The sequence below is a fragment of the Halyomorpha halys genome, unplaced genomic scaffold (assembly GCF_000696795.3).
Source record: "Halyomorpha halys isolate HHAL.00 unplaced genomic scaffold, Hhal_1.1 Scaffold493.1, whole genome shotgun sequence".
NCBI lineage: Eukaryota > Metazoa > Arthropoda > Insecta > Hemiptera > Pentatomidae > Halyomorpha > Halyomorpha halys.
In genome coordinates, this window is record NW_027111379.1 from 21,195 (window position 1) to 40,008 (window position 18,814).

An 18,814-nucleotide genomic window follows, 5' to 3' on the forward strand; every position below is an offset into this window, starting at 1 on the left:
GCGATCGCCTCAGTGTTCAGTTTGGGAGGTTGCCAGTTTGCCGTTCTTTAGCAGCCTCCGCTCGACATGGCCAAGATCAATGCGAAAAGTGTCCTAACATCGGGGCAAATGAAGATGCCTGTGATAGGCCTGGGGACCTGGCTGGTAGGTCCTTAAAAAATGGTTAGAATATTTCAATTACTCTTTAAATTCTTTATTCAATAATATTTCTAGAAGCAATAAAATTTATAACATTTGTGAACGGAAAATATTCTAGGAATAAATTAAATTGAAAACATCTAAAAGAGGTTTGATTCAAAATGAACTCTTTCGTTCTTTTTTTGTTACCTCCAGGAAGGATATTTCATAAGAACGGCATTTTTCTGGTTGTCATAATTAGGAAATACTTGTGATTTTTTGAAACAAAATTCGAAAAGGTAGTATCTTATGAGTTGAAGCATTTATAAATTTATTGGAGACATGAAATATTGATAACATTTAAGGCATGTGGTTTACTTTTTGATTGTGTGCAGTCGCTAATCAGTGTTATCAGGCATTCAGATCTTTGTTTCTTCGTTGTATACTTCCTGTGATTTTATATTTTTAACTTCTTATTTTTTTTTCCGATCCCTCTAAAACAGAAAAGAAGCAGGTAATTAGTGAATGCTTTACTGTGAAAAAAAGGAATAAATCGTTTTGGGTATTACCTTTTACTACCTTTGGTATTTTAAGGTTACCTGTAATGTTTATTTATTACTTGTGAAATATCCATTCTAAATGGTACTATTTTTTAAATCTGGAGGTGAGGGGCCTCCTCGTGTTGAACTTATTTACAAACGTGATTGAAACTAAATATATTGCAGTAAAACTGGAGATAAATGCAAGTAAATGTGTGCTTTTTTTGTAATATGAAACAAATTCTATTAAGACGAACCATAAAAATATTTATTTCCATTTGGAGATCCGAAAATTTGTAAACGTTTCTGATAAAAGTAAGAATGTTATCATACGAGGATGGTTTGAAAAGTTCTCGGAATCACCGCTAAATGTCAGTGAAAACTCTAAATAAAAATCTTTTATGCGTAGTGATTTGTGACAATGGAAAAAACTGAGATTCGATCAGTGATTAACTACTTTGTAAAGGAAGGTATGAAAGCAAAGGAAATTCGTACCGACTTTCAGGACACCCTGGGGGACTCTGCTCCTTCATATTCAACTGTTGCCAAGTGGACCACCGAGTTTAAATTTGGTCAGGAGAACTTAGATGATGATCCGCATAGTGGACGGCCAAAAAGTGCTACGACTCCAGAATTTATCGGAAAAGTGCATAAAAAGGTCATGGAGGATCGTCGACTGAAAGTGCGTGAGATTGCTGAAGCTGTAGGGATATCATCTGAACGGGTATATCACATTTTAACCTTTAAATTTAAGAAAGAATTATATAGAAGAAGTTATAGATGGGACAAAGGCAACTAGCCGGCATTAATAAGAATTTTAAAAGAGAAAATGACAACAAAATAAAGGTATCCTTGAAAATGACCTGAAGGTCGAAACGTGGGAAGGTCTTGAAAAGAATAAAGTTGAGAAAAAAGGATCAAATTTGTTTTTAAATAAACTAAACCACTCTCAAACAAGAATATATTAATAAAAATCAATCTAATAGTAATTAAACTATTTATTGTGAGCTGATAAACCCTACACCCCCCCCCCCGCCTATTTTGTAGGGCTTACTGATGATTTTGTGTTTGTCTCCATTCAGTAAGCCCTGATGAAGCCCTGCAGAGTGGGGTGAAACGTTGGCTCACAATAAATAGTTTAATTACTATTTGAGTTTTTATTTTATTTTATTTTACCACACCTGGACCTTATAAATAAGGAATTTATAAAAAAGGAAGAATATTTATTGAAACGATAATAAATTTTCTAACTTTTTTTTATACAATTCTTTTTAAACATACCCTTACCTACCGCTGAGCAGAGTGGCATGTACAGACTGATCTTAGGTCCCAGTCCTGCGCCAGATGGCCTCGTCTTTTCCAATTCATTCTTTTCCTGTCGAACGCCACCCTGACTGCACCATCCCAAATGTTTCTGGACCTCCCACTTGACCTTCTCCTATCCACTCTTGTTTCATACGTTATTTTGGCCATTCTTTCCTCCTGTATTCTAATTTTTTTTAATATGGCCAAACTACCGTAACCTTCGTTCTTCTATTAGACGTTCGTCCGGTTTTACTTCTAGCTTACTTCTTATTGCAATATTCCCGATCTTATCATTGTTTTCCTCTCTACCCTCCTTGGAACCACATATTCATTGATTGGTTTTGGCTCCTGTATCTTGAGGTAATAGTCCAGGACTTACTAATATACGTCAGCAGTATAGGACTCCAATGGGAGTCTTGGCCGAAAAAAAAAAAAAAAAAAAAAAATATATACGTCAGTTTTTTAATCCTCCAAACCACATAAATGATGTAATTTCTTAAATGTACAACATTAATTTTTTTTTATCTATCCATAAGGTCAAATTTAAAATAGAATAATGCTTGATAATTGTTGGCTGAGTTAACATTTTTAAAAATATATCTTAAAGCTGCTGATTCACCCAATACCTTTTTTTTGGTTGACACCACAGACCTTGTAGATCTTTAGTCGCCCAAACCAGCCTTCTCCACACCTGCCTATCTTGGACTACTGCTTTCGCATCTTTGTTGATTCTGTCTATTCATCTGGTTTTTGGCCTCTCGCGTGGTCTCTTGCCTACTATACTGGCATTTATTGTTGTCTAGAGTTGTCCTGATGGATTGCTTCCAGCCACAAGTCCCACTCATCTTAACCTCCTTGCCTTCATATCATAAGGTATTGATTGACCAGTTTCTGCAAGCAGTTCACTGATAATTCTCCTCCATGTGTTAAGGCTCTGATCCCAGATCGCTCCTGTAATTCACCAATAATACTTGAAGAAACTATATGTTGAAGTTGAATAAATATATAAAAAGATGTAATGGCTGAGCACATTTTGCCTAAGTTTCCATAATTTGTGATTTAGATAATTTTGCAGAAATGTGGAAAAGTGTTGATACCTAAGTATACTTGATTTATATATTAGTTTTCGAAATTTTAGATACTCAAAAAAACACTACAACCCATGAAGGGTCAGAGCTGCAGCACTTTGTAAGGAAGTACTGTTACCTGAGGAACAATTGTGCAAGGAGGTGATTTGGTCAGATTTACGCTTGACCACCAGATTTTTACCCAATTAAAAGTACCCTCTTTATGAGGCTAGGTGGACCCCGGAGGGCTCCTGAACCCACAGGGCTGACTCAACGGCTACAGGTAACAGATAATAATTATCTGCCACAGCCCGATTCGAACCCGGTTCCTTGGAGTTAGTTGTCCATCGTCTTACCAATCAGCTACCCACTCCTACTTTTAAATACTCAACATATTAAAATTTCCTATAGTTTAAGTTATTTCCTTTGGAATATAAATTTATTTTTATATAATATAATATAATATTTTTTTAGGAATATAATATTACTTTTTGACAATGAAAAGTTTTGTCGGTTAGAAGCTGTGAGGCAAAAATTAACTGAGAGTTTAGTTTATCTTGTTTTTCAAAAATCATGCTAGAATTGGGGGAGCACTATCCCTGAAATAATTCAAGGATCCTTCAAAAATTAGAATAGGTGTTATACAAGAATCCAGGTTATTACATAATATTACTGAAGATCAAAATCAAGCTTCTTGAAATTCTTTAAGGAAAAAATGAAGATTTTGAAGTATAGAACGCTTTAACTCCTTTAGAAATGTCAAAGTTCAAATATGCTTCAATTACTTTATGATGTGGAAAGAAGTTTCTTGCAGTATAATTATTTTATCTATACAGCCCCAGAGAGGGAATATCATGATTTGTTTCATAGGGCATCCGAAAAATAAATATGTTTTACCTAGGTGGGTTATTTCTGAACTTACCAATAGCTATTAAAAATATGTCTACCTATTTATTTTTCATATTATTTGACAAAAAAAAAAAAAGAAAAGAATAAATAACTGATAGCATACAGATTGTAACCTTGATTGGTGGAGGCTTATTATTAATTACTATTATAGTAAAAAAACAAAAAACAATGTTTTGAATTTAAAATAATAAACATATATGTAAAATACACATACTGACTACCAGAATTCTTCTATTTGAGGTAACTATGGTTTCGGTTACAATAGTTATTAGTTAGCTTTATATTAAATTGATGTATTATTACTTTTTTACCCTCTACATAACATTTTTGGCCATTGGTCTGTGCCATGATTATGTCTTGAAATGGTGGATTGATTTTTATTTGACTGGATTTTGCCTGTGTTCCAAATGGGGGTCATCCTGTACATTTCAGCAGTTTCACAATACTCAAAAAACCTAGCACAAAATGGATCTAACAACTCAGATACAACTTACTAAATCTCTTCTTCCTTTACCTTTTTTTTTAGAGAGTAAACTCAAGAAAGAAAGTGACAATGAAAATTAAATCGGGTTTGTGTATAACTCAAAAAGTACATATATATAAAAACATTGTATTTTCAAAATCAAATATTTGTTTATTTTTAGATACATGTTGCACTAATGCTGTATTCTTTGTGTCTTTATCCTTCTTTTTATATCATTACTATACTGAAAAATTCTTTCTTCCAATTATTGTTTAGTTTCTCCTGTGTATATTCCTGGACAATTCAAACATGGCACTTTATATATCAATCCTGATTGATTTTTTGTTTCTATTTTGTCCTTTATTTTGCTGTAATAATTTTTAATCTTATTAGTGAGACTATAGCATAAGGAGTATTCAGCCATGTATTCTTTAAAGGATATCAATATCAACTTTTATGCAATATATCCATAAAACTTCTTACTGACTGTATTATTTTGTATTGATTTCTTGAGATCCATATCCCAAATTTTTATAGTAAACATTTTCCAGTAGTATATTTAACATTTTACTCTTAATTCCATTCAATCTACTCAAATCAGTATTTTTTATTACCTTATTTATGTCGTTATTTATAACATTGTACTTTATATGGAAGGAATGACTAGAATAGTAATTTAAAATTACATTACTGTAATCTTCACATTTATTCCAGATTATTTAAACATAATTGGAAACTATACAGTTTTTGTGTCCCCATGGGGTAATTTATCAGTGCCATTAGTGTTGTAGAAAATAAGTTTTATTATTTGATTTGTAAATAAAACAGTAGATAGTGACATTATGACACTGCTCTGAACAATGGAACAGCCTTATTAACAAACATTGAACAGTAATAATAAACATACCTGTCCCAAACAAAAACTAAAATCATATATATTATCGTTCAAAAGTAATTAAAATTTCTACAAAACAAAACAAAAACTGGATTAGCAACAGCAAAGATACAGAATACAAACTTTGTATCCATATTTTTTATAGAAATTCAAAATATGCTTCCAAAGAAACTCATTCAAAACCAATAAATCTCCTGGATTATTTCAGATGATCATTTGAAAGATAATTAAAGTTTCTACAATGCTAAACTAAAACAAAAAGAATCGTCATTTTGACAAAAAGGGACAAAAGGCCTTTCCTGCTAGACTTACTTTCCCCGCTTATACTAACATTTTAATAAGATCAATATTAAGAAAGACATAACAAACATATTTATTATTGTACTTTGCATCCAAAGCAGTAAGTGTGTAAACTCACCAAATGTTTTTTTAATGTACTAAGAAAATAATAGTAAATTTCTTCCTTATTTCAACTTTTACGAGAAACCTTATTTTTACAGTCTACTCCAGAAGAAATAGATACTACTTTGTATACAGCAATTGAAGCAGGTTACAGGCACATTGACACAGCATATTCGTACCAAAATGAAACTGCTATAGGAGCATCACTGGCAAAAATTTTCAGTAGGGGAAAAATAAAAAGAGAAGATATGTTCATTGTCACAAAGGTTTCAATTTTATTATATTTATGTTCTATATATTTATGAAATCTCTTTATTTTACATCTATCTGTGTTACAGCTACCAATGATCGGAAATAGAGCAGAAGATGTTGAAGTTTTTCTCAAGAAGTCTCTTGAAAATCTGCAGCTCGATTATATAGATTTATATTTGATTCATATTCCAGTTGGAATGGTCAATAAAGGTTTTGATGAGATTTTTCCCAAAGATGAAAATGGAAGGCTTTTAATAGATCATAGTACCAATATTCTTGAAATATGGAGAGTAAGTTAAAAATGAATAGACAAAAAACAGGAATATTGCTTAACATTTTATAGTTATTTATTATCTATTGTTTATAAGTATATTTTAATCAAGATTTAATTTTAAAGTAATTAAGTATTTAAAACTATAAATCTATGGTATTTTATGCAACAGATAGTATAATATTAACTCAGGTTATAAGAAACTGTTGGTTTATTAATCAATAGATTTAGTTTTAACTATAAAAACAATGATATTAATTTGATATAAGAAATATTGAATCTTTAGAACAGTATATAGACAAAGAAGATTCTAAATATCATATTTTAATAAAGGTTTGATATTTCATAATTTAAAATAATTGTAATTATTTTATTAATTGTATTTTAATACCAGATATTAGATAATATTTATACTTTTTTTTTTGTAATTAGTTTATATTCTGTTGAAATTAGGCCATATGCACTGAAACGGAACTTATCAATGATGCAAAATACTAACTAGTTTACTTTGACTCTCTTCCTGTGTAATATAATGGGATGCCATACTAGGTGCTGCTGGTAGTGGACTCGTTTGTGATTCACAGAAATCCGTTTGTAACCAGCTCCCTGGTGATTTCAGTTTCTAAATTCTTGAAGATGTGTCACCAACAGGCCAACCTGTTGCTTGTGGGAGAAGTTGAAAAACATCCCATTTCATATAATTTTCACCTTTTTATGCTATTCAAAGAAGGATGAAATGGATAAGGCACGGGTAGAAGTCGGGAACATCATAAAATCTATTTAGCAGGAACAAACAACCACTTCTGAACATTACTTTCAAGGTATTGGTGTACCCAAAACTTGCTTACTATTCTTCTCCTCCTCCTGAGATAATAATAAAACTTGATGGTTTCATCATCGCTTGAGTTTTCTGAAGATATTTCATGATCAATTTCCTTGACAACATCGAATGAAGTAGAGAGAGATTTTGATTGCAGATGAGTAGTCTCATGTATGGAGTCAAGTCACCACTGAGTTTGTAATTGGTCACAAATCTGAGTTACTGACTGATCACTCCTTAGTTCTTTTCCAGTAGCTCCATATGCAGAAGGCCTTATAAAATAGGAAGTGATAGATTCTGTTATTAATAAAACTATTAAGTAATTTCTTAAATATTTTTTATATTGTTTTAAGAAAATCCCAAAATACTTTGTAATAAGGAAATTTTTATAATAATGCATAAACTAAAAAATATTACAACCACATTGAATATTAAGTATTTATAGGAGGAACAAGAGCATCTCTCAGGTTACCAAACTGTGCCTTTTTAAAACAAATGTACCCTCAGTACTCTTGTGTGCATCCAAAACTTTGAGGGTCTCTGTAAGAACAACACCAAAATTCCAAGTATTTGTTGATAGAGAAGACTACTTGGCATACACTGACCTGAAACCATTTCTAATAAAGAATTAAGACAGCAAACTGACCTCAGGCCAATAGAGAAATTGATTAAGAAACGGTAATGGAAGTGGATTGGTCACACCTTGAGGAAGCATCACAGTAGTATAGAGAAAGATGTACTTGATTGGAATCCGAAGGGTGCTCGGAAGAAGGCCGACCTAGGAACATGTGGAAGAGATCAGTGTTGAAGAAGGTGAACCAGTCAGGATGGCAGTGGAGAGAAGTGAAACATTTGGCTAATGATCGAGATCAGTGAAGCCCTTTGCTTCATTGTGAGCTAATAGGATTACTAATACAACTAATTGAATATTGATTCTTTTCAGGATTATTTAGAACATTATTAGTGAATAATTCAGAGCCAATATCATAGATTATTTTATTAAGAACAAATAGTAAAACGTATTTTATAATAAATTCTATTATACAGAAATTTAAACAACTAATTAACAAATAAACTAATAAATAAAAAATCTAATGAACACGTAGCTGTAAGATTTATTATATTTATTTAGCATTTGTATTATTTAATTTTGTAATTATTTGTACAAATGGTACAAAAAGAACATATTCTGTGTAGAAAAATAGATTACATTAATTGAAAAAAAAGACAATTTTAGTATATTTATTTTATAATAATAACTGTTACAATATGATTTTTGATCCACTTCAAGAGTCAGAAAAGTCTGAAATTTAAACTTCAGCTTTTTCAGGGAATATATGAATATATGAAAGAAAAAAACAATTAGTTTGCACAGTGTTCATATCTGTGTATTTATTTTTATTTTTTTCAAAATGTGGAGAAACACTGACAGGTATGTAGGGAGATTTGACAGCACTTTCTAAACACCTAACGATTAATTGCTGGTACAATTTAAGTTTGAAATCATTGAAAAAAGGAACCATAAAAAATATATCAAGCAAAATAAAATTTAAAAAACTATTTATGTTTGAAAGTTCTATGAAAAAATGAAGGTTTGTTTTTTCAAACTTAATGTACAGTTTCTCAGAAATAAAAATGGATTAAAAATATATAGAAAAAAATTATTTAATATGAATCTAGATATAAAAAATCTAAATTAAGAACTTTCTTTTTTTTTAAATTCATTTGAAATTACTATTGTATTCAAGGATGTTAAAAATTAAAAACAATCATAAAATAAACTAAAGCATGAGTAGACTTAATAACACAAATGAGGACAGATTTACTTAAGTAAAGTACCTCATATTTTTGATTCAAAGTAATCCACTGTCACATTTTAGGAATGAACGAGATTAACAATCAAAATTGATATTTGCCTCTTAATCATGAATAGATTTTGAATAACTCAATGATTACACATACCTTTATACCTTCAGAAGAAGTAACCTATCAATTAAAGTTTGAAACATGTTCTTTACTGCAGAATGACAGAAGGAAAAAGATAAAAAAAAACCTATAAATATTTTTCACCAGGTCTTTGCCAAAACCAAGCCAGAAAATATACTCCTCATTCCCTTCATTTAGTACCTTTCACTTCCACTACTGTGTCACACTCAGCAACAAAAATATTTGGTCTTCACTGGACGTAACCTACTTCGAAAGTATATGTATATTTATGTGAAACAAAACATATATATGCTGTTTTTCTTGTTTTATATCATAAAAGCATTAATATTTCTCCATATGTGAGAGTATTTAAATTAAGTATATGTATAAAAGCTTTCATGCTGTAACAAAAATATATTAATGTAACAATATTTTCAAAATAAATTAATATATTTTAAACTGCTCATTATTATAAAGTCAATATTAATTATTTTTTAGGCCATGGAAGCACAAGTTGATGCTGGTCGAACAAAAAGTATAGGTTTATCGAATTTCAATCAAAGTCAGATTAAAAGAGTTCTTGACAACTGTTGTATTCCCCCAGTAAACCTTCAAGTAGAAATACACATCTATCTCCAGCAAAAAGAGTTGGTATCTTTTTGTAAACAGAATGGTGTGACTGTATGTGCTTATTCTCCACTTGGGTCTCCAAGCTATAGGGAATTTATGGAAGAAAGAGGATATTCTATGGAAGGGTGAGTTTCTTTGGAATCCGGATATCATTATTTAATAAAATACTTTAGATTTATTACTTTAGAGGGAGCGGGGTCACTCAGTGAATAAGGCACAGTACAATTTACTCCCAGGACACAGGTTCAAATCTGGCTGTGGCAGATAATTATTTATTTTGTTACTGCAGCAATGACTGAACCTTTTTTTTTCTAATTTATTTATTGATATTTACAACTGTACATAAATACATCAAGTAAATTTGAGGAAATCATAATGGTATGGTACAAGCTTGAAGAGAAACTACCCATTGGTAACACTCTAAAAACATTTTTACAATATAACGTCTCGAGGCCATCTTCTTTTCAGATGCCTCGGAGGATTGTCCGGAATAAAAGAGGAAGCAAGATTAGAAACTAATGGGTTTGAGTGGTTAGGGAGTTTGTAATGGAAGGATTGATATCTGGTTTGGGTTAGATCAGTTACAAATGGAACATTAAGGTCTTTGTGGATGATTCTTAACCTTTAATTGTAGAAAAATGTGGTGAATGAGTGTGACCTTGAACAAAGCATCTCTTTGCATAACCACTGTTCAAAAAATAGAATTTCCTTATAATGTATTGAGCCCCTGATTCTTCATGGGCTTTAGTCATACAGATTTTCATTTTTATTTTAAAGCTTCAGACTTGAACAATTTCGGAAAAAAAAAATTAAAAAGTTTCACACTTTGGCTTGGCATCTTTCTGTGAACAGAACATAATTGTCTATGCACTAATGGATTCTCCTAGACTCCTGTCAATTATATTACTTTTAGGAGTTCCTATCATACTATGATGTTATAACCTTTTTTTTTCATCCTTTCCTTTTTATCAATATTTTTAACATGATATTTTTGGACAATATTTTTAGTACTGGATTCATTAATAAATTACTTACACTCTTTTCCTCTTTAATTCATTGAAATTTTAATTAAAACTTGCTACACATCAATACAGGATGGATTGTTTATATGATTATTTGAACTGATCTAGATAAATAATTATTAGAAATTTAATTCAGAATAAAATATGTTTGCTTTGAAGGGCACGAATTTTACATCCTATGGAAGATCCTGCTATTAATAAAATTGCTGAGAAGTACAAGAAGCAACCTTCCCATATTCTCTTGAGGTACCTGATGGAATATGGTGTGGCAGTTATTCCAAAAAGCACAAATCCTTCAAGAATCAAACAAAATATTAATGTAAGTAATCTTGTTAAAATTATACATTCCAGGATCCTTACAGCATTTCTATATTTTTAAAATTAATTATATAATAAGCCTAGTTTTCTTTAAAAGGTATTCGACTTTGAATTAACAAAGGAAGAATTCGAAAGGATAAGTGCCTTAGACCGTGGTGAGGAAGGAAGAATGTTTGGTGGACGCGGAAATGAAGGCATAGTCAATCTAATGGAAAGTCACCCTGAATACCCATTTCCAAAATAACATTAAATTCTTGTTATTTTTATTAATAAAAAAAATTGTTATATTTAAATTTGCATCACTTAATTTTGTTTATCTCGAAGTACATTTCATAAAACTCAGAATGGAAGCACATGGGGTTAATATTATTTCATATCACTTCTAATGATTAACATATGTTGAACAATGGTTTTAAATGTTACTTGAAAATGAAATATTGTTTCAGAATATTTTATAACACTTACTCTGCTGTCTATCATTTCAGTAATGGACACATTTTGCAATACACAATTTCTGTTTTGTTTTTTTCTGGAGAAAGTGTTAATTTTATATTCTTAACTAGAAGGGAATCAAAATGATGGAAGTTCAAGATGTTTGGAATTGCAGAAGAAAAAATATTTTTTTGTTTTCTAATGTTTAAATTTAATCTAAAGACACAAAAGATTAAATCTTCACAGTTTTATTTGTGAATTTGTAAAATAAAATTATACTTATTTCACTCTAAGGTAAATTACCAGATATTATATTTATTTATATATATTTTTTTTTTTGGGTCAAGGATATTTAAAAGTAATGAATTGTCAATATTGTCATATAAAGGTTTTATTATACAATTAAACTATATCACGATATGATAATGAAATTTAATTTTTGAGCAATACTCTACACCATTTTAACTATGTAACTATCATATACATATACACTTATTTACAAATATAATAAAATTGCACTTAGATGGTTATATCACATTATGTATGATTTGTAGAATTTTAATTAAATTCTGGTCCATGAGTTTCATCTTTTTTTTTTCCCCTCCAAGTTTTCATTGTGAGATTATTATTAATTTTACAAGTTCTAATAAAAGTCGTTTAACAAAGTATAATTCATGATTTCTAATTTTTTTGACGAGCATTCTATCAAAAATCAGAAATATCCAGATTTGAAAAATTATTAAGAATACATTGCAAATAGATAAGTAAAATTACTGTAAAAAAATTGTTTCAAAACAAACTGAATAATTTTTGTATGTAGAATTTTAATTTGTCAAATTAATCTTTATTTATGAGATGTGTACATGTTAGCTTTAGATAAGAATGCTCTTCAATTATTAATTAAAACTTTACATAAATCATAAAATTCAGACTAAATTATTAAATGTAGTCTTAAAATGAAAAATAACTATAAAACAGATATAAAGTTGGCTAATTGTTTAACTTAGCATTGCAAATTCCCTGTTTGATATTGTATACAGATCAAGTTCTGTTATATTAGCTGTAACAAGTCTGGAAAAAATAAATAGTTACAACTAGCATTTTTTAAAGCCTCTATTTTTGCTTTTTAAATTAAAATAAGATTTTATTTTAAATATGTTTAAAAAAAAAAAATAATCAACAACCCTCAAACATATAGTAAATTGACTTAACCTGACACCCAAGGTAGAAAATTCAAATTTAAAAATAATCATTTACAAGTTTAATTATTTATAATGCCAAATTTATCAAAATATATTTTTATAGTATAATATTACAAATATTTAACATTACATAATGTTAAATATTTGTAATATTATAATAATGTTATATCCAATTTAAACTAAATAGAGATACTTTGAGTTATAATATTACAAATATTTAATATTTAATTCATAAATGGTTGGTGCTTTGAAAAAACCTAACAACTCAATGTTTTTGAGAAGATCATTTCAAAATTTGTTGAGCCCTATCCCAGTTTATAATTATAGAGGAAATCGATTAAAAATTATAGCATTATGTCCAAAAAAAAATAATATAGTATCTGACAAATAATAATAGCATCTTAAAAATAATTATAGAAAATCTATTGAGAATGATTAACTTTAATTATTTTTAGGGAATTAACTTCAATATAGTAAAGTATTACACTTTAATCCCCTTACTTGAAAATTTGAGTTACCAAGTTTTTCTCTGAGTATCAACCATATAATTAAATATTTTATTTTAAATATAAATTTATGTACACTTGAATGCATTCGTAATCATATTATACTTAAATTATTATAAAAATATATATATATTTTTAAATAAATAATATTTATTATTTTTTAATATTTGTGAATTGAGAGTAGAAAAAAGTGGCCACCCTTTCTCACTAGTGGTAAATCCAATACCTAGATTAACTAAATTAATTTAAACCTTTTAAAACTTCTATAAGATAATTCATCAAGACAACAATACACACTTAAGAGCATAATGCACTAAATGTATATGCACCAAAACTTACTTCAATGTCTTTAGGAATTAATGATTATCATTAAAAAAAGAATGTAACATATTGCTCAGGAATTTGTTCAAATGCCTTAATAGGTCAACATATTGAATAAATTCTGTAATAAATACAAGCATGCAACAAGGGAAAAAAAAATTATCATTCATATTCAATTGGAATTTGCTTATAAAAATACATTTTTTTGGAAAAAGGCTATTAAAAAAAATAAAATAAAATAAAACCAGCCCTAATTTGCTTAATATAACATTTAATATAAAATAAAGTTACTATTATTTGATCAAAAACCAAAACAAACAATCCGAATGGCCATTTTTTTTTACTCTTAAGATAAAATACAAAATAATTTAATTAATAAAGTATGTTTAATTAATTTCATTATATAAAAAAATTATCATTATATTTTCATTTTTTATAATAAATCAATCTCTGTTGAGGTTGTCTCTGAGATCGATAAGATGACAAAATGTGAAAAACGGTTGTACAAACTTCATAAAAACTAGTTAAGTCACTACCTTTTGTGATATTATTCATCCAAGCCTAAATGAGCTACATTAACATAATTTAGTATACAATCTAGACTAAATATAAAAAAGTATATCTTTGGTAAAATAAATATTTGAAAATATTATTTGCTGATATTATAAATTTTTGAGTTGAACAAATAGTATTAAATTTATAGCAAACTTTAAATTTTACAATTAATATTATCTTGTTATGATTAGTTGTATAGATTTTATTTTAATTTCTAAATTAATTAAAATTCTATTTGTCCAACCGAAAACTTAAAATTATACTCTTAAAGCCAAAGTTATACTAAAGTTATATAAGTTCTAAGGTTAAGAATTAGATAGATTAAATCAAATTAGGTCATAGCTCATATAGTTCAGAAGATATAATTTTTCAATGAACAGTAATAAATTCCATTCCTGTACTTCAAGTAGCAACATTTTATCACATTAGCAATCAATTGGACAACCACTTTTTTTCTCTTATCTCATGCCACTTTCAGTGACACTGAATAAATGAAAACCTACATTATTTTTAAAGAGGTGAAATATAATTTTACAATGATCATTAATTCACCTCAAGTTAAATAAAGGAAAATGCAATGCCTATTGATAAAATTAAAACCAATTCAAAATTTTGTACAATCATTACAACTATCACTTGGTTTGTATTAATATTTATTTACAAATTACCTACCAAAACTAAATGGTTTGGTTTTTTTTTTTTTCCTCTAATATTTTAAAATAATATTAAACTAAATTACATCTATTAACAATTTAATAATACTCATAAACTAGGCTAGGATACAGTCTTGATTCTATCAACACTATAGCATAGCACTACAACCAACAATATAAGGCATTGACTATAACAACGGTCAGATCGCGCAATTTTTTTTTTTCATTTTTCTGAAAAGTTTTCTTGTGGTGATAATATATAGACTAGTACTAACATTGGCCTTTACATGACTCAACTATTTAAACTAAAATAGGCCTGAGTATGGAATACTTCACCACTTAATTTTAAGAGAGCTATGTACACACATTCGAACTCACTGATTCTATTTTGAAAAGTCTTCTTATTTATATACATCACATATGATAAAATATGCTCTAATGATCACATGAAGGTGTATATTTTCTATTATCATGCTTATTTCTATTGAATAAAAGTTTGTACATTTGATAAAGTTTAGGAAATATTTACAAGTTCTTCTTTTTTTTTTTTTTTTTTTTTTTCAAACAATTTTAATCTATATCTTTATTAATTGTTCTCAGAATTTTGGAAGTATTTGTTAGGAAATTTCAGGATCAGGAATGAGAGATGTTTCTGCTATTTCTGGTTGGTTTTGTAGAAGTGTGTAAGAGTCTCTTATAATTAGAAGACGATGTTGTCCATTTACGAAGAAAGAAGAACCTCGTCTTAGAATCTTTCTCTTCCCACGTTCGATGTTGTCTCTTGTAAAGACTACTTTTCGATAAGCACGGAAGAATATTGATAGTATCATTAAAGCACCAAAGGCAATGATTCCGTATGAGCAGATTGGAACTAGCCAAGGTGACAATGTTGTACTGAGATATATCCATCTAATGAGGTAATCAGGTAACTCTTCAGCTCCCTAAAGAAAGAACAAAAAATAATTAATACATTACGTTAGTTCATAAAAATAGTCATAATTCAGAAAAAGAGGCAATAATTCAAAAGTTGCAAAATAATTCGGGATTCAGTTTGAAAAATATCAAAAAGTAGTTCAACATATTAATACTTATTCAAATAAATCAAATTAATATAGTTGAGATTTATAATATGATTTTTAAAAAATACAATTGAAAGAACTACTAAAAAAAGTTACCAATGCAGAACTTTGAGCTACATACCAGACAAAGTGTTATTGAAATATCTAATATTCAAGACTGCCATGTAACTCTCAATTTTGATTTAATTAATTAAATAAAATGATTACTTATGAAGTTTGTTTATTTACAATTAATTCTTTCTAAACCAAAAGTGTAAGGCAACCTTGCATATATAATGCTGGCTGCCTTACCTGCTCTCTTAACCTAAATGAACTGAGTTCAGATCTTGATAAGGAACATTACATTTTCTTTTGATAAGGTGACTTTGTCAAAAGTCTAAAAGTACCTTGTACAAAGGTATACATTATAGACAAATTTTGTTCAATAAACATCAAGTTAGTTTTATTAGTAACTAAAGAATTATTTTAAATTCTTTTTATTATTTTTTGGGGAGAGCTTATACCAATGAAGCTTTGACCTTTTTTTAGAAAATATTCAGATGTAGGGTAATTAATATAATATTTAATGGAAATATATTTCAATATTTAAGGTAAAAAAATACATTTGCTGTATTAAAAGTTTTACTTGGCAGATTATTATTTGAGCTGGTGCATAAAAAACTGAAAATAAATATATACTATTTAAACTAATGCATTTAAATAATATATCTCTAATTAAAAAAAATATCATTTAATTACATATACAAAAAATTTAATTAATCACAACAAATAAAAATTGACCTAGACCACTATGATTCTATAAAAACTAAAAGATTTTTTTTCTGTTACAATATTTAAAAATATTTAATTTCTTTATGTTCAAATCGTACCTCCTCTACCCACATAATGGGAAAATACATTGACGGAAATTTCTTTGTTGGAGAGAGATTAGACTGTGTCACTTTTAGGTTAAGTTGTATCCTTATTAGAACCTCCAATGGAACTCCAAGTTTCTGCAAAAAATAAATTTATTACTTTTCATTATGAATATAAACATATATGTAGAGAATTTAATGCCTTTATCTTGCTATATTTTAACTTGTGATGGTATAGATAAATAAATACAGCAAATACACAATAACCCAGTGAACTTAGCCCTAAAATAAAATAAAGAAACTAGGAACCCTTAAATTAAAAAAAAAAAAAGTATAATTAAGAGATATTTAATGATGTATTAATAACTGACAAAATAAATTGGTGGCAAATAGGCAGTTAAGCAATAATCAATTCAGGGACAGTTTATGGACAACATCAATCCGAAATATCAGTCCATAAAAATTAAAAAGAGACAAGTTACACGAGAGTTTAACATTTGGTTTTACCAAGTTGTTAACAATTTGCTATACTGGGACCAACTGTACTGGAATACTGGTTTTATCACGTGATTTACTATTGAAGGTGACATTAGTAAAACATTAGTGAATATATTAACAATTTATTAATTAATTACTATATTTTTGTATTGAATGATGATTATCCATTTTGTGTATTGATTATACAAAAATTTCCAGGCTTAAAAATTGAAGACATAGTTTCTACAAATCAACAACCAATTACTTGAATTTATTTTTTTAAAGACTCAGGTTTTTAAAAATGGTGAAAAGATTTTGTGGTTTTTTTTTTTAAGATTATGGACATTTATGAGGAGGGCATTAAAAACTTCTTAATTGAGAGAATGTTATAGAAGCCAAGGGGCTTAGTTTGACTAATTCATTTTTGTTATGTTATCCCAAAAAATATTATTGCAAGTAATAAGAAAAAGTAATTCGATTGATCTAATAGACAGTAACAGAACTAAGAATTTTCTCACCTGTTGAAGCTTAATGTAAGGTTCATGTTTTTCTTTATTTGGGTTTAAACCTTCTACAACATCAGTTATTTCAGGATTATCAACTCCATAGTAGTGAGGAAGAGATGTATAGATAGGAGCATCTATGATTGAAATAAAATATAAATTATTGAATACAGAAAAATCCATTTTAAAAATAAAGTTTTTGTATTAATTCTTAACTAATATTTTTCTTTTGTTTTTAAACAACTAAAATTAATTTCCTTGAGCAATCATGATTACACACTGATATCTTGGTGGCAGTTAGCCTTTTTGTTTGAGTATACAATGAGTTCAAGAGGGGAGGAGTATTACTCATGTATATTCATCATATATATTGTATATAATAGGAGTACTACAACTTCAGAATAAGTATTAATCATGTATATTCATCATATATATTGTATATAATAGGAGTACTACAAATTCAGAATAAGTATTACTCATGAGCTAATAGGAAAAGTAAACATGTTTTATTTTAATATTTTTGTTGTAATAATAGACCTTTTGAAAATCATGAGGACTCTACCAGGCTGCATTTTTGCTCTGTTTATTTCAACAATTTCTCTAACCCTAAAAAAATTTTAATTTTAAGCAAAAACAAATAAGAACCTTATGAACTTTATAAAATCTTGTATTTAAATAATATGGTATTTAGATAACAGATAGAGAGATCTAATTGAATTTTATACAATAAAATAGAATAAATTTGGGTGAGATCTGTGGTTACTTATGGGTCTACTCAAAACCAAAAAATCATTAACTTCTTTTAATACATTCTACTTGTATGTTAACACTAGGAGGATAGAAGAATTCCCCAACTTAGGAAAGACTAGAATGAGTCATTGAAGCCCCTGCCTTATTTTATAATTTTTATTCTCAAATTCAAATCGATATGCTTTTGATTAAATTAAGCAAATTATTATTATTTCTATAATATAAATCTAAATATAATCTGGATTATCTCTCTATGAATGAGAAGCTTCGATAGTTAAGCTTGAAAGAATTTTTAATAATCTATAGAATGAAATTAATTTTTAATAGACAGTACAACATCAAATCAAACAATTATAAATATAGTTTCACTATTAATAATGTAGAATTGAGGAGTTTAGTACCAATAGTTGATATGGTTGATATACCAATAGTTGTAAAAATAATTAACTTTTTTAGTTAATTTTAAAATTTAAATTTTCCTCAGTAAAGTAGGTGTTTGTTTGTTTTATTTATTTAAGTGTTTCGACCACTAGGGTCATTTACACT

At 28.3% G+C, this 18,814-nt stretch overlaps 2 protein-coding genes across 5 annotated transcripts in view; one reads left to right on the top strand and one right to left on the bottom strand.

Moving 5' to 3' along the window:
* Positions 1–12,903, top strand: LOC106683524 (1,5-anhydro-D-fructose reductase). 2 transcript variants are annotated; one of them, XM_014425041.3, is made up of 7 exons: positions 1–144; positions 5,796–5,963; positions 6,036–6,239; positions 9,465–9,721; positions 10,778–10,937; positions 11,034–12,672; positions 12,770–12,903. In XM_014425041.3, the coding sequence occupies exons 1-6, from the start codon at positions 67–69 to the stop codon at positions 11,178–11,180; spliced, it is 1,014 nt and encodes a 337-aa protein (XP_014280527.1). In that variant the 5' UTR covers positions 1–66; the 3' UTR covers positions 11,181–12,672; positions 12,770–12,903. The 2 variants fall into 2 exon arrangements, with proteins under 2 accessions (XP_014280527.1, XP_014280528.1); XM_014425042.2 differs by having other exon boundaries at positions 4–162.
* A 2,234-nt stretch (positions 12,904–15,137) lies between these two features.
* dsb (debris buster) overlaps positions 15,138–18,814 on the bottom strand; it is a 409,190-nt gene continuing 405,513 nt past the window's right edge. For all 3 annotated transcript variants that reach the window (XM_014425044.3, XM_014425043.3, XM_014425045.3), the window contains 3 exons: positions 17,534–17,655; positions 16,554–16,676; positions 15,138–15,546 (listed from right to left, as the gene is read on the bottom strand). In XM_014425044.3, coding sequence (XP_014280530.1) covers positions 15,223–15,546; positions 16,554–16,676; positions 17,534–17,655 — 569 coding nt within the window. In that variant the 3' untranslated portion in view covers positions 15,138–15,222. The remainder of the gene's footprint in view (positions 15,547–16,553; positions 16,677–17,533; positions 17,656–18,814) is intronic.